Below are 16,400 nucleotides of genomic sequence, written 5' to 3' on the forward strand. Positions count from 1 at the left end.
ATGATTGTTTTATTTCTGGTTGGGGTGTTTTTGGTATGGTATTGTATTGTAGTGGGAGTAGTGTGAGTTCTTTATCTTAGAGGTTTGTGTGTTTGATCCTAGCTAATCACTAAACGTTTTATTTCTGGTCAGGGTGATATATTGAGTGTTAGTATAGTGTTGTATTGTAGTGGAAGTAGTGTGAGTCCTTGATCCCAGAGGTTTGTGGAGTTGATCCTCACTAGCCACTGTTTGTATCATATCTGATTGGGGTGATTTTTAATGTTGTATTGTAGTTAATTGTTTGTGTATGCCCCCAGAGGTTGTGGGTTTGATTTTTATCATTCAGTGATTGTCTCATTGCTGGTTACTATAGGGTTTATTATGGTATAGGGAGTTAACTGTTTGAGTGTGAGATCCTGAGGTTATGGGTTTAATCCTTACCAAACACTGATTATTTTATTTCTGGTCACTATGATTGTGTATGGTGTTGTATTCTAGTTAACTGTTTGTGTATGAGTCTAGGGTTGAGGGTTTGAATCTTATCAGTGAGAGTTATATTTTTTATGGCTGTGTAATATGTTCCTGTCAAATTATTCAGCTGTGACCTTTATTGTAAAGATCGTATCTGTAACATAACCTTACTTGTATATGTAGGCTGTATGCTTTTTTGCCAATGGTTTCTGCTAATGAATTAACCTTATTTGTGTATGTAGGAGCTATTATTGACTTCTCTGCTAACTTTTACCTCCAAATAACATAACCTTACCTTATGTATTGCATACGTATATAACCATATTTGTAACATAACCTTAACATTGGTAACATAACCTTATTTGTGTATGTAGGAACTGTCATCTGGTTTCCTGCTATTTGCTTTTCTGTTAACTGTTTCTGCCAAGTAACATAGCCTCACTTTATGTACTGAATATGTAGGTTTATTAAATAAATATTTTAGATATTCTGCTGGAAAAATAAGGAAAACAGCTGTGAAAGCTAAAATGGTTTATTTATAATATCTATATCCTGTGTAGTGGTATTGTATCATCTGAAACAAAAATTATAATTAGTACACCACATCTGGTGTAGTAAACAGGTTATAACTTGAAAAAAATCCTGTATGCTGATTGGCTATATTAAGCTCTTTTCTGATTGGTCATAAGTAAGTGATCTGTGTAGTCATTGGTTACCCCCACCCCTCCCCTATTGTATATATATTGCTCTGTGTCACTATTGCATCACTTTGCTCTTAGTGATTGGCGAAGATGGATGTAAGTAGTGTAGCTGCTCAAGTAGTTGATCCTGTAAACGTTGTAGAAGATTCTGTTGAAGTAGCTGTCCCTGTAAATATCTTAGATAAACATGAGAATTATGTAAAGAAATTTAGAATTCATGGAATTAATACTGTTTTTAAGTTTTCTAACCCTCCTGCTGAAACTAGTGAGATTGATTGGCTAAGACAAGGGTTTGGTCAAATTGTAAATGAGATGAAAGAAGTTTGTGAGGAGGGTGATCAATTGGGCTTTACTTTGCGATCACTTAACCTAAAAAGTAAAGAGGGGTTTGTTGCTTTTCGCCCTGCAAATGAAGTTAATGAGGATGTTCTGTGGCAAATCTTTGGGGGAATTGTACAATCAAATTCTGAATCAATCAAGTCCACAGATACATTTCAAGTTGAATGTACCCGAGTTAATCTCCCTGTAGGTTTGGGCGGCCGTAAAAGATCAGGCTTGTATAACACCTTTGATGACGAATGTAAAGCTAGGACGGGGATTGTTGTAATTAACAATAAAGATAACTTGTGTCTTCCTCGTGCTATTGTAGTGGCTATAGCCAATGTAACTAAAGATCCAGAATACAAAGCTGTTAGACAAGATGCTAAGAAAAGACAGACTGTTAGGGCTCAAGAACTTGTTTGCCGAGCTAGAGTTGAGATGCCTGAGGGTGGTGCAAGCATTTCCGAACTAGAAAAATTCCAAGATTTGCTTAAAGACTATAAAATCACTGTGTACAACTACAATGCTAAAGGTAGGGATGTGTACTTTGAGGGATATGTAGAGAACCCTAAGTTCAAAATTAACCTGTTGTTTCATAACCGACACTATAATGTAATCACTAGCCTGACAGCTGCTTTTGCTTGTGTGTACTTTTGTGAAGCTTGTCATATCCCATATGATCACAAAGGTGAGCACCGTTGCTCAAACATTTGCTCACAATGTCAGACTATCTCACCCCCTTGTGTAGAGGAGTATGGGGGAATAACTTGTTTAAAATGTAATATGACTTACAAAAACCAAAGCTGTTTTATTGCGCATCTAGCTGATAGATGTAAAAATGTAAAGAAATGTCTAGATTGTGGGAAACTAGTTTGGCTTAGAGAGAGGTCCAAGCCTCACAAGTGTGGGGAGGTATTTTGCAATCCTTGTAGAGCATTTAAAGATCCAAACCATAAATGTTATATGAAACCCCACAAAGGCAAACCTAAATCTAAAGATTATGTTTTTATTTTCTTTGACTTGGAAACCCGTCAGGATGAGTTCCTGCCCTCTGACTCTGAAAGTAAAGTACATAAAGTTAATCTGTGTGTCTCTCAACAATTTTGTTACCGCTGTATTGAAGGGAAATTTTGTATAGCATGTAAAAACCGTACACGAGTGTTTGATTCCGACCCTATCAACCAGTTTATGAAATATGTAATGTATGTGAGAAAGCAGTTCAAACATGTCTGTGTAATTGCACATAATGGGCAGGGTTTTGACTTTCAATTCTTGCTAAAGTACTTGTTGGAAGAAACTAAATTCACACCGGAACTTGTAATGCGGGGAACCAAAATTATTCTAATGAAAGTTGATAATGTGAGGTTTGTGGATTCACTTAGCTACTTCCCCATGGCTCTGTCTGCTCTGCCTAAAGCCTTTGACCTACCTTCAGAGAAAAAGAAAGGCTACTTTCCCCACTTGTTCAACACATTGGCAAACCAAAACTATGTAGGCCCTATGCCTGCCAAAGAGTACTATTGTCCCGAATCTATGTTTGAGAAATCTCACACTGACTTTGATAAATGGTATAGTGAGCAGGTTGCAAACAAGTATGAATTTAATTTTAAAAAGGAGTTGCAGGAATACTGTATGTCAGATGTTGATATCTTGGCTCAAGCCTGTCTAAAGTTCCGCTCAATCTTCCTAAAAGAGTGTAATGTTGACCCATTTCTTGAGGCTGTTACCATTGCGAGTGCCTGTAATCTAGCCTTCAGACGTAACTTCCTAAAACCTAACACCATCGGCATCATCCCTAAGAACGGCTATCGATTAGTAGACAATCAATCGGCAATTGCACTCCAATGGCTTTCTTGGGTTGAGGAAACCAACGGAATTAGGATTGATCATGCTGGACGAGGAAAAGAAGTCAAAGTTAATGGAATGAAGGTAGATGGATTTGATGGTAGAAACATCTATGAGTTCCATGGGTGTTACTGGCATGGATGCCCTAAATGTTTCAATTACAACCGTCATGCCCCCTTGAAGGAGGACCCCTCTGATTCTCTTCATCTCCGTTATGAGTGAACCAAGGCTAAAAATGCTAAGTTTACAGAACATGTGTTGGTAGAGATGTGGGAATGTGAATTCCGTAAGCAGAAAAAAGACCAAAAACTCAATCATCTGGAAAGTCTACCCACCTTGAATAATCTCCCACTAGATCCACGACAGTCTTTCTTTGGAGGTAGGACAGGCAACGCGAAATCCTATCACAAATGCGCCGATGGGGAAACTATTCAGTATGTTGATGTTTGTTCCTTGTACCCTTATGTGTGTAAGTATGGGAAGTACCCTGTAGGCCACCCAACTATCTATGTAGGAGACAGGGAGTGTCATGAGAGAGGTATGGAAGTAGAGGGGTTGTTGAAATGTAAAGTCCTACCGCCTCGTGATCTCTATCACCCTGTACTCCCTACAAAAATGAATGATAAATTGATGTTTGTGTTGTGTAGGACTTGTGGGGAGATGATGTATCAGGGAGAGTGTAACCATGGTGGTGATAATAGGGCACTAGTTGGGACATGGACCATGGATGAGATCAGGAAGGCTGTAGAGAAAGGGTACATTATACTGGACATGTATGAGTTATGGGAGTACCAGGTAGCAACTTATGAAAACGGGGGTTTGTTCACAGACTTTATTAATAAATTTTTAAAGATGAAACAGGAAGCTTCGGGCTATCCAGAGTGGTGTAAGACCGAGGAGGACAAAAACAAGTATATTGCAGACTATTTGACACATGAGGGAATCAAGCTGGAGAAAGACAAAATTGTTAAGAACGGGGGTTTGAGATCTTTGGCAAAATTAATGTTAAACAGTTTCTGGGGAAAATTCGGACAGAGGGAGAACCAGACTAAAGCCACAATCGTTAGGGATTCTAAAACTCTTTTTCAAATGTTTTCATCCCCCGAAATAGATGTAAATAGACTCCAAACCGTCAATGAGGAGGTTGTAGTTGTTTCTTGGGAGTACTTGGAAGAAGTCGGGGAACCTCTCAGTAATGTAAATGTTTGTATTGCTGCCTACACCACAGCGCAGGCGAGACTCAAGCTCTACGAATACCTTGAGGCCCTAGGAGTTCAAGTATTATATTATGACACAGACAGTGTCATTTTTTACCACCGTCAAGGCCTGTACAGAGTTCCTACGGGAGATTATCTCGGCGAAATGACTGACGAATTGACAGATTACGGACCCGACTCCTATATCACTGAACTTGTCTCTGGGGGACCTAAAACTTATGCGTACCTTGTCTGGTCAACAAATCAACGAAAAATTATCCCCATATGTAAAATCAAGGGTCTCACCCTCAACTTTAAAACATCAAAAGTTGTAAACTTTGAAAAACTTAGAGAAATGGTCCTAAGTGAAGTAAAACAGTCAATTGAAATTGAAGAAAGTAGAATCAGAAGAACAAAAGATAGAGACATCGTTACGATTGCAGAGAGCAAAGTGTTTAGAATCACTGGCCCAAAAAGAAGGTATGAAGGAGAGTATGACACTCTACCTTTTGGTTTTAGAAAAGTCCAAAGAGACTTGTAAATAACTTTGTAGCTTTTCATTGTAAATAACTTTGTAAATTCCTTTGTATATAACTCTCCTAATAAAAATAAACAAGTCTATAGATAAATACTTATGTATTACCGTAAGACCAAAGTGTAAATGTTTGTGTACTGTCACCTACTTCAAGGCTGGGCTTAGCCGTTGTAAGTCCTACAGCGGATGATGGGTTGGCCTAAAAACCATAAAACGCTGGTTTCCTATGATAGGCACAAAACCTAGTAAATTGAGGAGTTTAGATTTAGAAGAACCTAAGCTACTCCTTGGAATGGTTTAGTGTACTGTCACCTGCTTAAAGGCTGGGCTAAGCCGTTGTAAGTCCAGGAGTGGATGCTGGGTTGGCCTAACAACCATAAAACGCTGGTTTCCTATGATAGGCACAGACTATGAATGTTAACCTTGAACTAACTTTGGCCGGATTACATAACTAAATCTATAGACTTGACAAAAAAAAATCTTTGTTAAAGTAAGGGAGAGGGTGTTTATAGCGACTACCAGGTAATCTGGACTGACTATAAACGCTTAACCTGGCCTCACTTAATGAGGGGATAGTCTCAAACCCTATCCAATACAAAGCTACATTATACGTAACAAATGTTAAGATATATCATTCTACTAATAATGGATAGCATAGTGGAAGAATTATTTCAAATGTAATGTAACTCTTTGAGGATCAAACGACCTGTATAAAGATGTTATAGAAGAGATGCAACCTAGTGGACATCTTGTAAACTAAAACAAAAATATAATGGACAACTGAAATCGTCATTACAGATGGTTAACCCCAACAACAACTCTGCATCTTGATAGGGTGGTACATTAAAAAACGTATGAGGAGAGGAGGTCAAACTCCTACTTAAATCTATTCCCCATAAGAGCCTCTAGTTATGGAGGATGATTATAGCACTATTCTGTAAATAATACAAGTTTACCATAGTGGTTTTACACTTAAGGTGTTAAAGACTCAAAAACAGGAAACTAGTGTTGTATTGAGTGAGAAATTAAATTCTAGCCTATATTTAATACTTAATAAACATTCCAAGGTACAAAGGTAACGTTATCACTGCTACCCGTAGTGTTATCCTGTGATGGTAAATCGTGTAGTTGTCTGTGATAACACCCTATCTGTGATTTATGAGTGTAACGTGTAGGTACAAAACCTCCTGATTGACCCTCAAGGGACTGACTTTTGTTGAAAACTAATATTCTTGACAACGATATATATTGATGTAACAGACTTTGAAACCTTGGTTGTAGTAAATAACAACTAAATCGGACTGGGGAAAAGCAAACTAACCTATTATCATGGGTAAGCCACAACAGCGATACAAATATTAACAACTGCTAAAAGGTAAGCATATTTTAATTCTGAGAAAATATTAAATAAACCTGCTGTTAGACTACATGTTAACGATAGCTAGACTGAGAAAGGTGTGGGAGTATGTTAAAACTGTATGGGAAACTCTAGGAAATGTGTATACATGTTTTGGTAGCAATTGTTCCTCTAGGACTTAAATACATCATCAAGATATGAATATCAAGAGCCCCCTACGATAGCTAAACCTTGTAGATATCCTAAAAACCCTGTAATCACAGGCTATGGAACCTTATAAGTGGATAATAATAAACGAGTTAGTATTGGTAAAAATATGTTTGTTTTAGCCAAGAAACCCTTATGAACCTGAAAAATTAAATACCTATGTCTATTTATTTATGTACCTTTTCTAAGCTACAACTAATAATGTAATTTATGTTTATTGACTAATAGAGGGGTTTCTATTACTTTCATCGTATTTATCATCGGTGTTCTGAAGACTATTGTCTTACACATTATCTTATAGCATTTGTACCCGAATTTTCCATATGGCTCTCAGCTATGAATGTAATGCGACACCTATTGTCTATGCCTTTTTTAAGTTGTTGCTATTTTGAAAAATATTTTTTGTTAAGTAATAGTTTTAATGGAGATGTCTTTTAGATTGACACGAAATAGATATACCTGAAGTTCTAAGTAAAACCCCTTTTACTGTTATTGAGGTTCTACCGTACTCTAAATAAATAAAAAAACCTCTTTTAAAACACAAAAACCATTGATATTCAACATATACTCTAAAGACCGAGGAATGTACAATTCATTCAACGACTAATACAAAGCAAGACAGGGAATAGTTGTTATAAATAAATAACACTGACAACTTATGTCTAGGTAGAGCAATAGTGGTAGGTAAAGCCTATGCAAAAATTGATCCTCAAATTTGAGGTAATTGTGAAGACAAGAGCATGAGATAAACAATTAGGGCAAAGAAACCTATGGCTAAAGTGTGTGTAGGAATGTCTGAAGAAGGATCAGGTATCTCTGAACTTGAAAAGTTCCAGGCACAATTAAAGAAATATAGAAAGTTGCCGCTTTTGCATGTGTGAACTTTTGCAATGCTTGACATGTCCCATATGATCACAAAGAAGCCCACAGATGTTCAAACAGCTGTTCATCTTGTCACACCTTCTCACCTCCTTGTGTGGAGGAAAATGGTGGCATATATTTCAGCTATTGTAACTGCTTTTTCAAAAATAAACGGTGCTTTATTGCCTATTAAGGACAAATTTGTAAAACAATTAAGTTACGATGAGGGTGTGAAAAAATGATATTCCCAACTAAACGTAAATCAACTCATGTGTGTGGAGAGATATATTGTAATCCTTGGATGCATTGCACGATGTCCAAGTGCCACGACGTCCAATAATATTTATTCAGTGCCACGACGTCCAAAACATAATTTTTGAGTTGTTGCACGACGTCCAAGTGCCACGACGTCCAAAAGTACAGTAACTGCCAAAAATATAGTCTTTCTACAAGCTTTGGACGTCGTGGCACTTGGACGTCGTGAAACAGTGCACTATATAATTGTAAAAAAGTAACATTTGCGGGAGTGTTGCACGACGTCCAAAGTCGCTGCCAGTTGCACGACGTCCAAGTGCCACGACGTCCAATAAATATTTGACTGTTGCACGACGTCCAATATAGCTCAGCGCTGTTGCACGACGTCCAAGCTCCTTCATGATGACCGGCTACTTGCCGAATAGTGTTCTCTCGTGTAAAATGCTTATGGAACGTTTATTAGTTATATATACATGGGTATATGTTCTTGTTCAGAAATATATATACTATGAATATTTGAACCAATAATTGAAACATGATAAAGTAAAAAAAAAAACATAAAAAGAAAAAAATAAACAAGGCAACAGTTGGAAAACTATAAGGTTTACATGGTTTGAAAAATGATGACATTTTGTTAACAACCGATCAACTTCATTATGTTTGGAGTCTGCTTTTAAATAGCCTACTTATTTTTTCAAGACTAGATACATTGATAGGTACATTGATCAACATGATCTTTGAAAACTATTTTTTATCCCCTCATTTTAATTTTTACTAGTATAAAGAATAGAATGCCTTTTCGAACGGTTTTTTAGGCTTCAATTAAATGTCTTTATGTCGTAAATATGTTTATTAATAGTATTCACTTAACATTGACTTAATTTCATTTCAATAAATTTTGTGTTTGTGTTTTGCTACACCACTTATTAAATTGCAACCAATGAGAATCTATATAAATAAAATTAGAGTTTTGTCTGTACATTGCTCATAATCATTCATTTGTAGGTTATTTTTACGTTTTATACTTAAAGAAGCCGAAACAAGTCTCATCTAAATTTCTGTCTGTCTGTCTGTCTTTCTGTCTTTCTGTAACACTCAAGATGGCATTTTACACAATCTTCTCCAGGAAAACGAGAGTACCTATCAAGATCCAAGTCATTTTAATGTATTCACTGGATTGGCGAGAGTGTCTTTAGCCATTAAAATATGGCCTCAATAATTAGTAAATAACATTACGGACGTTCAAAAATGCAGTTTTGTGCGATTTTTGTCAAGTTTTCTTCCAATTTTTATCACATAATGATCTATGAAATAACGAACAGCTGTTCGGATCAAGATATTTTTTTCTCGCTGTCACTGATATGTTTACAAATACCACAACTATTTCCGATCACGTTTTCAAGGCAAAGCCCATCCAAGTGAGATTAAAATCGTTGTCTTACATAACGGATTTAATTAATCGCAAGTGGAATAATATAGTGTAACCGTAAATGAAATTTAATAACATCATCCAGGTTAGGAACCAGAGATTCTTTGTGTATAAAATTGTTCTTGAGTTTTGATAACCTTGAATCAGTGTTGTATAGGGCTGGGAAACTTGAATTTATTAATGATCGTCGCCAATAGCTTACTAACTCATTGACGGCGCTTCAATGGTGGTTGTGTAAAGTGTAAAGTGTAAAGCAAAAAATCACAACTACAGTGGGTGATTGTAACAGAGGTTTACGGTTTATGGATGATGCTAAACTCGCTTTTCCAATGTGTTACTTTCTGTTCCTATTCACCGTATGATGCAATCGCTGGACGATACAGCCAATAGGCCCATAGCCCATCTCTTGGGTACTTACGCCTACCCAATTATTCATAACAACCTTTTCGACGACGATCCTTGATACCGGTACTTTTCCCTAGAATACACGGCCTCCCTACTTAAGAAATAAAATTACAAACGTCCAAAAACCCAGCATTGCGTGATTGGTCACAGCATTGGTCACATTTCATTCTAATGTTAAAAGATATACCAATCATTGTTTAGAGAATAGGCCTGCGTAATCTATTAAATAACAAACAGTTGTTTTTTTTTTTTTTTTTTTTTTTTCAAACTGACACCAATAAGTTTACATTAAAAGTTGTTTACGAATAAAGCAATTAGGCTAATGGGAAATAATTTTGATTGCCGATAACTTTTCACGAAAAAATCCAAAACCAAGAAATCAATAACCTTGGGACTTGATTAACGCATTTTATTTGTCGGACGTAATTCTTAACTGTAAACGTTGGTTTTTGGTACTGGTTTTTTCCCTTAGAACCGTTGGTAGCAGCAAGAATCATTTTTACGTACCAACACATCACTGTAATTTACAAATTAGTTATCGTTGGTGTTGCACCTTATTTATACAGTGGTATTACAGCCTTATTCAATTTAATTGATGTCTTAACTGTATAAGTTTTGCTTTTTCTGTCTGGATTCCAAAATGTTAGTTTATGCTAAGAAAATGATAACTCATTTAAGTAAAACGTTTTTTTAGCAAACCATTATGAATTGTTTACGATTTAAGTTGTTTATGTATCAATAGTTCATGGCCTATTTTGGTAATTTTTATTATAGGTTAAATTACCAATCTAAATTGTCTATAGTACTTCATTTTATAAAGTAATCCGTCATTTCGTCAGCATTTCGCGTCATCTTCGGTCCAAGCAAATATAAATTGTTATGATAAAATTTGATGACATTGACAAAGATTTCAAATTCTAATTTTATATGTACTTTGTTATGCTTAAAACGTAGCAAATTCCCTAATTAAGTTCTGTATTTTTGTGTGTATGTCTGTTGGTAACGCATTTATGTACTTATTTCTCAGTGTCACGAAAAGGACAAGAGCACCTTGATAATGAAAATGTCAACCCGAATAAAGTGTTAAATGGTGAGGTTGAGGTAGTACTTTAAATAAATACCTTTAACCATTGTGGGAAGTAACTTTCAACTATAGGCCTTAGGGCTATGCCTCATAGATCTAGGCCTATAAAGCTTTTTTTTAGTTTAATCATTGGATTTAACATATGGACCAACACGATCCGGGTGACATTTAATTGCGAAGCATTTGTTTTGGCTTGAAACTGTCAGATACTGTATTTGCAAAGGTTTATATATAATAGTTTTGCCAGCATATCTGAAAATATGCAAACCAACTGCTTTTCTTAATATAAGAAGGTTTCAACTGACTACTTTAAGATCCCCGTGCGTAGAACGGGCACACAGCTAGTATCATATAAATAAGTTGTACACAGGGTTCTTTTGTTTCCCCAACTCTAAAATACAACGCACATGAATTGAAAATGTTATAGGTTTAATAGTACTGTAGTGAATCGAATATCAATAAAGTTAACGTATAACAATAAATTTACATATTCCAAGATTATAATTGAATGTGTTTACGAAGGAACACCACAACCTCAAAATTTAACATTACAATATATTTACTCAAGATTTATTGTTTTCATATAGCACAGTTGATGTTGCCAACTAGCGTGGGAGCGGAAGTCCTGATAAAGGCTGGTTCTCGGAAAAGTAATAAACTTGTAGTTTGAATGAAACATTTTTTTAATTTTGTACAGGATTCATGGGATCCTCAGCATCAAGTACAAACTGCAAAATGTGTGTCGAAGGTCTGATTAGACCTTCCGAGATTAAGACCTTCAGCAACTAATCCGTTTTTTACCTTCCTTTAATTTATTCTTTTTCATGTTGTGCTTCATGTAACATACATAGACCAGAGGGCCGCTCATGCCCTTGACAAATAAATTAACATTTTCGCACTAATACAAATCAATATCGTCATTAGACAAGAATTAAAAAATAAAATTTATAAACAAAACCTACCACGACATATTCTTGAACAAGTATGCCTACAAACCTACGATAAGCATGTTTGTTATTATTATACTTAACCTACAAATGCTATGACTTAGGGCATACCTGCTTTCCTAGATGCGAACTAATTGCGAGTGCGACGTGAACTTAGAAAAAGACTAGTAAGAATTTACAACTGTGAATTTCTCAGAATTGATTGACAGTTCAGATGAACCTATGGCCACAGACTACGGAAACCTACAGTATTATTGTATTAGTATACTGTATTTGTATTATTGTGTTACTAGCAGAGTACCCGTCCTTCGTACGGGGTTGACATATAAGTATAAATGCTTATTGCAGTTATGGGAGAGGACACGATAAAAAAAAAAACTGGTCTTTTAATTTATACGGTATCCTATTAAGTAGCACACATCTACCAAAGTCCTGATGTTCTACCACTGCACCTAGACCATGGAAAAAAGTAAAGTTCTCATTGTGTACCACAACTTTTTTTTGCTAGTTGGTTCAAATTAGCTGTGGTCATTTATGCAAACGAACAACATAATAGTGCTGCACCCTGTTTGGCAAGCCTTATAACTTTTAATGCTGTTTAATATCATAGAACCAACTTGTACAGTTGAAACGGCTGACAATATTCTTTAATTTCTTTTAATATGAATTCTCATAAGGTTAACTAGAGAAAGTCCAGAGCCAGAGCCACCGGGGTGGAGACTGAAAGAATTTTTGATGTAAGAATTTTTTAATCGGGGATGTCATCTATCATCATACCAAATTTCAACCTTGTCGGTTTAGTATTTTTCGCGTTTGCTTGTCACAAACATCCATCCGTCCATCCATACATCCATGGTTTGCACTGTAAACAAAAAGCTATCACAATAGTTTCAAACCGACAAATAGGAAAAATAGGAAAATATAAATAAATATGGAAATAGGGTAATTTTCTAACATATTTTAGTGAAATTATATAATCAGGCAAATGGAAATTCAGTCTACAGATTTGCTGTGGTAGGGGGATTATATTACGGTTTACACAAAAATAAATCAAAACATAAACCTCATAACACTCAGGAAAAGGGCCTAGGTTGATAGGGCAATGATTATAGAATCTTAATTATTTCCTATATCCATGATGAATGATTTCTTTTAAAACGAATTATTCCCACTGTTTCACAGGAAACATTTTTGACCATTGTAGTAACATCATTAAAGCTTAAAAAGTTGATAGTTTACATAATATTTAGCACATTTTACGGATAAAACTTTTTTGAATTCATCATATTATAAGTGTATGAAAATTCATATATCTGTGTATCAATATCTACTTATCTCATTTCTGTTCAATGGAAGTTATACAATTTCAATGATACCGGTACTTAAATGGGAAGTCTTACAGCTGTTATAAAACTGTGCATACATTTTATCTTACGAGTAAATTTGCTACCAATTGATATAGTATGACAATTCTATTCTACTGCAGTACTTAGAATTCTACCACTACTCACATTAAACCAACCATATTTACTTTTGGGCTAGTGATTAATTTATTGTATTAATCATACAATATAGTGAATAGTGTAGTCATTTATTTATTTCGTTTCTATGACATAGCTCTATTTTGTAGAAATCAATTATGCAATCATAACAACAGAAATACTGCATCATTACATTTTACAGTGACATAGTATTTATTTTACATATAAAAAATTTTAGCTAACGCAATAATTAGTTCAATTAGAACCATTGAATATTGAATAATTTAAACATTAATCGAAGACGAAGCGGTTGACAACTTTCAAACAGTTGACTAGGACTAGTTGCCTTCAATAATTGCAATGCGAACTGTATGCACTGAGGTCGGCAAACAGTGTTCACAGTGTGCAGGCACTTTGGACGTCGTGGCACTTGGACGTCGTGCAACAGTGAAATATTGATTGGACGTCGTGGCACTTGGACGTCGTGCAACTGGCAGAGGCTTTGGACGTGGTGCAAATGATACTTCTTTACAATTCTACAGTGCGCTGTTTCACGACGTCCAAGTGCCACGATGTCCAAAGCTTGTAGAAAGACTATATTTTTGGCAGTTACTGTACTTTTGGACGTCGTGGCACTTGGACGTCGTGCAACAACTCAAAAATTATGTTTTGGACGTCGTGGTACTGGAAAAATATTATTGGACGTCGTGGCACTTGGACGTCGTGCAACACTCCCTAATCCTTGTGGTACATTTAAAGATCCTAATCATAAATGCTACATTCAGATAGACGAGAAAAGCCCTAAAGACCGTGACTACCTATTTATTTTCTTTGATCTGGAAACACGCCAGGATGAGTCCCTAACCTCAGATCCCGAGACTAAGTTACATAAAGTAAATTTATGTGTTTCGCAACAGTTCTGTTTCAAATGCATCAATAGGAGTGAATGTGAATCTTGTTCAGAACGTTATAAAATATTTGATAGCAATCCCGTTAAGCAGTTCATGAACTGGAAACTTAATTGAAACCTGCAAACATTTCAAAAACGTCTGTGTAATTGCACACAACGGACAAGGGTTTGACTTTCAGTTTATACTTAGGTATTTATTGACTCCCTTGGCTACTTACCCCTGTTTTTGTCTGCCTTACCAAAAGCTTTTGACTAACCACCTGAAAAGAAAAAGGTTACTTCCCACATAATTTTGCTTTATCATTGTATTGAATAAATATGGGAAGTAACCTTTTTCTTTTCAGGTGGTTAGTCAAAAGCTTTTGGTAAGGCAGACAAAAACAGGGGTAAGTAGCCAAGGGAGTCAATAAATACCTAAGTATAAACTGAAAGTCAAACCCTTGTCCGTTGTGTGCAATTACACAGACGTTTTTGAAATGTTTGCAGGTTTCAATTAAGTTTCCAGTTCATGAACTGCTTAACGGGATTGCTATCAAATATTTTATAACGTTCTGATACAAGATTCACATTCACTCCTATTGATGCATTTGAAACAGAACTGTTGCGAAACACATAAATTTACTTTATGTAACTTAGTCTCGGGATCTGAGGTTAGGGACTCATCCTGGCGTGTTTCCAGATCAAAGAAAATAAATAGGTAGTCACGGTCTTTAGGGCTTTTCTCGTCTATCTGAATGTAGCATTTATGATTAGGATCTTTAAATGTACCACAAGGATGACAATATATCTCTCCACACACATGAGTTGATTTACGTTTAGTTGGGAATATCATTTTTTCACACCCTCATCGTAACTTAATTGTTTTACAAATTTGTCCTTAATAGGCAATAAAGCACCGTTTATTTTTGAAAAAGCAGTTACAATAGCTGAAATATATGCCACCATTTTCCTCCACACAAGGAGGTGAGAAGGTGTGACAAGATGAACAGCTGTTTGAACATCTGTGGGCTTCTTTGTGATCATATGGGACATGTCAAGCATTGCAAAAGTTCACACATGCAAAAGCGGCAACTTTCTATATTTCTTTAATTGTGCCTGGAACTTTTCAAGTTCAGAGATACCTGATCCTTCTTCAGACATTCCTACACACACTTTAGCCATAGGTTTCTTTGCCCTAATTGTTTATCTCATGCTCTTGTCTTCACAATTACCTCAAATTTGAGGATCAATTTTTGCATAGGCTTTACCTACCACTATTGCTCTACCTAGACATAAGTTGTCAGTGTTATTTATTTATAACAACTATTCCCTGTCTTGCTTTGTATTAGTCGTTGAATGAATTGTACATTCCTCGGTCTTTAGAGTATATGTTGAATATCAATGGTTTTTGTGTTTTAAAAGAGGTTTTTTTATTTATTTAGAGTACGGTAGAACCTCAATAACAGTAAAAGGGGTTTTACTTAGAACTTCAGGTATATCTATTTCGTGTCAATCTAAAAGACATCTCCATTAAAACTATTACTTAACAAAAAATATTTTTCAAAATAGCAACAACTTAAAAAAGGCATAGACAATAGGTGTCGCATTACATTCATAGCTGAGAGCCATATGGAAAATTCGGGTACAAATGCTATAAGATAATGTGTAAGACAATAGTCTTCAGAACACCGATGATAAATACGATGAAAGTAATAGAAACCCCTCTATTAGTCAATAAACATAAATTACATTATTAGTTGTAGCTTAGAAAAGGTACATAAATAAATAGACATAGGTATTTAATTTTTCAGGTTCATAAGGGTTTCTTGGCTAAAACAAACATATTTTTACCAATACTAACTCGTTTATTATTATCCACTTATAAGGTTCCATAGCCTGTGATTACAGGGTTTTTAGGATATCTACAAGGTTTAGCTATCGTAGGGGGCTCTTGATATTCATATCTTGATGATGTATTTGTGTCCTAGAGGAACAATTGCTACCAAAACATGTATACACATTTCCTAGAGTTTCCCATACAGTTTTAACATACTCCCACACCTTTCTCAGTCTAGCTATCGTTAACATGTAGTCTAACAGCAGGTTTATTTAATATTTTCTCAGAATTAAAATATGCTTACCTTTTAGCAGTTGTTAATATTTGTATCGCTGTTGTGGCTTACCCATGATAATAGGTTAGTTTGCTTTTCCCCAGTCCGATTTAGTTGTTATTTACTACAACCAAGGTTTCAAAGTCTGTTACATCAATATATATCGTTGTCAAGAATATTAGTTTTCAACAAAAGTCAGTCCCTTGAGGGTCAATCAGGAGGTTTTGTACCTACACGTTACACTCATAAATCACAGATAGGGTGTTATCACAGACAACTACACGATTTACCATCACAGGATAACACTACGGGTAGCAGTGATA

General features: G+C 35.6%; 1 protein-coding gene across 1 annotated transcript; it reads left to right on the plus strand.

The window, feature by feature from the left end:
• The first annotated feature begins 3,587 nt into the window (after positions 1–3,587).
• LOC128995612 (uncharacterized) lies at positions 3,588–5,057 on the plus strand. The gene has a single exon (XM_054420629.1). It carries the CDS (start codon positions 3,588–3,590, stop codon positions 5,055–5,057), a length of 1,470 nt encoding a protein of 489 aa, XP_054276604.1.
• Positions 5,058–16,400: the final 11,343 nt, after the last annotated feature.

The sequence above is a fragment of the Macrosteles quadrilineatus genome, unplaced genomic scaffold (genome assembly GCF_028750875.1).
Source record: "Macrosteles quadrilineatus isolate MER2022 unplaced genomic scaffold, UCM_ALF_1.0 Scaffold_5__1_contigs__length_97177068, whole genome shotgun sequence".
Taxonomy (NCBI): Eukaryota; Metazoa; Arthropoda; class Insecta; order Hemiptera; family Cicadellidae; genus Macrosteles; species Macrosteles quadrilineatus.

What these genes read in the sequence shown, in the direction of transcription:
- LOC128995612 (XM_054420629.1), top strand. Translation starts at nt 3,588, where the DNA reads ATGTGGGAATGTGAATTCCGTAAGCAGAAAAAAGACCAAAAACTCAAT.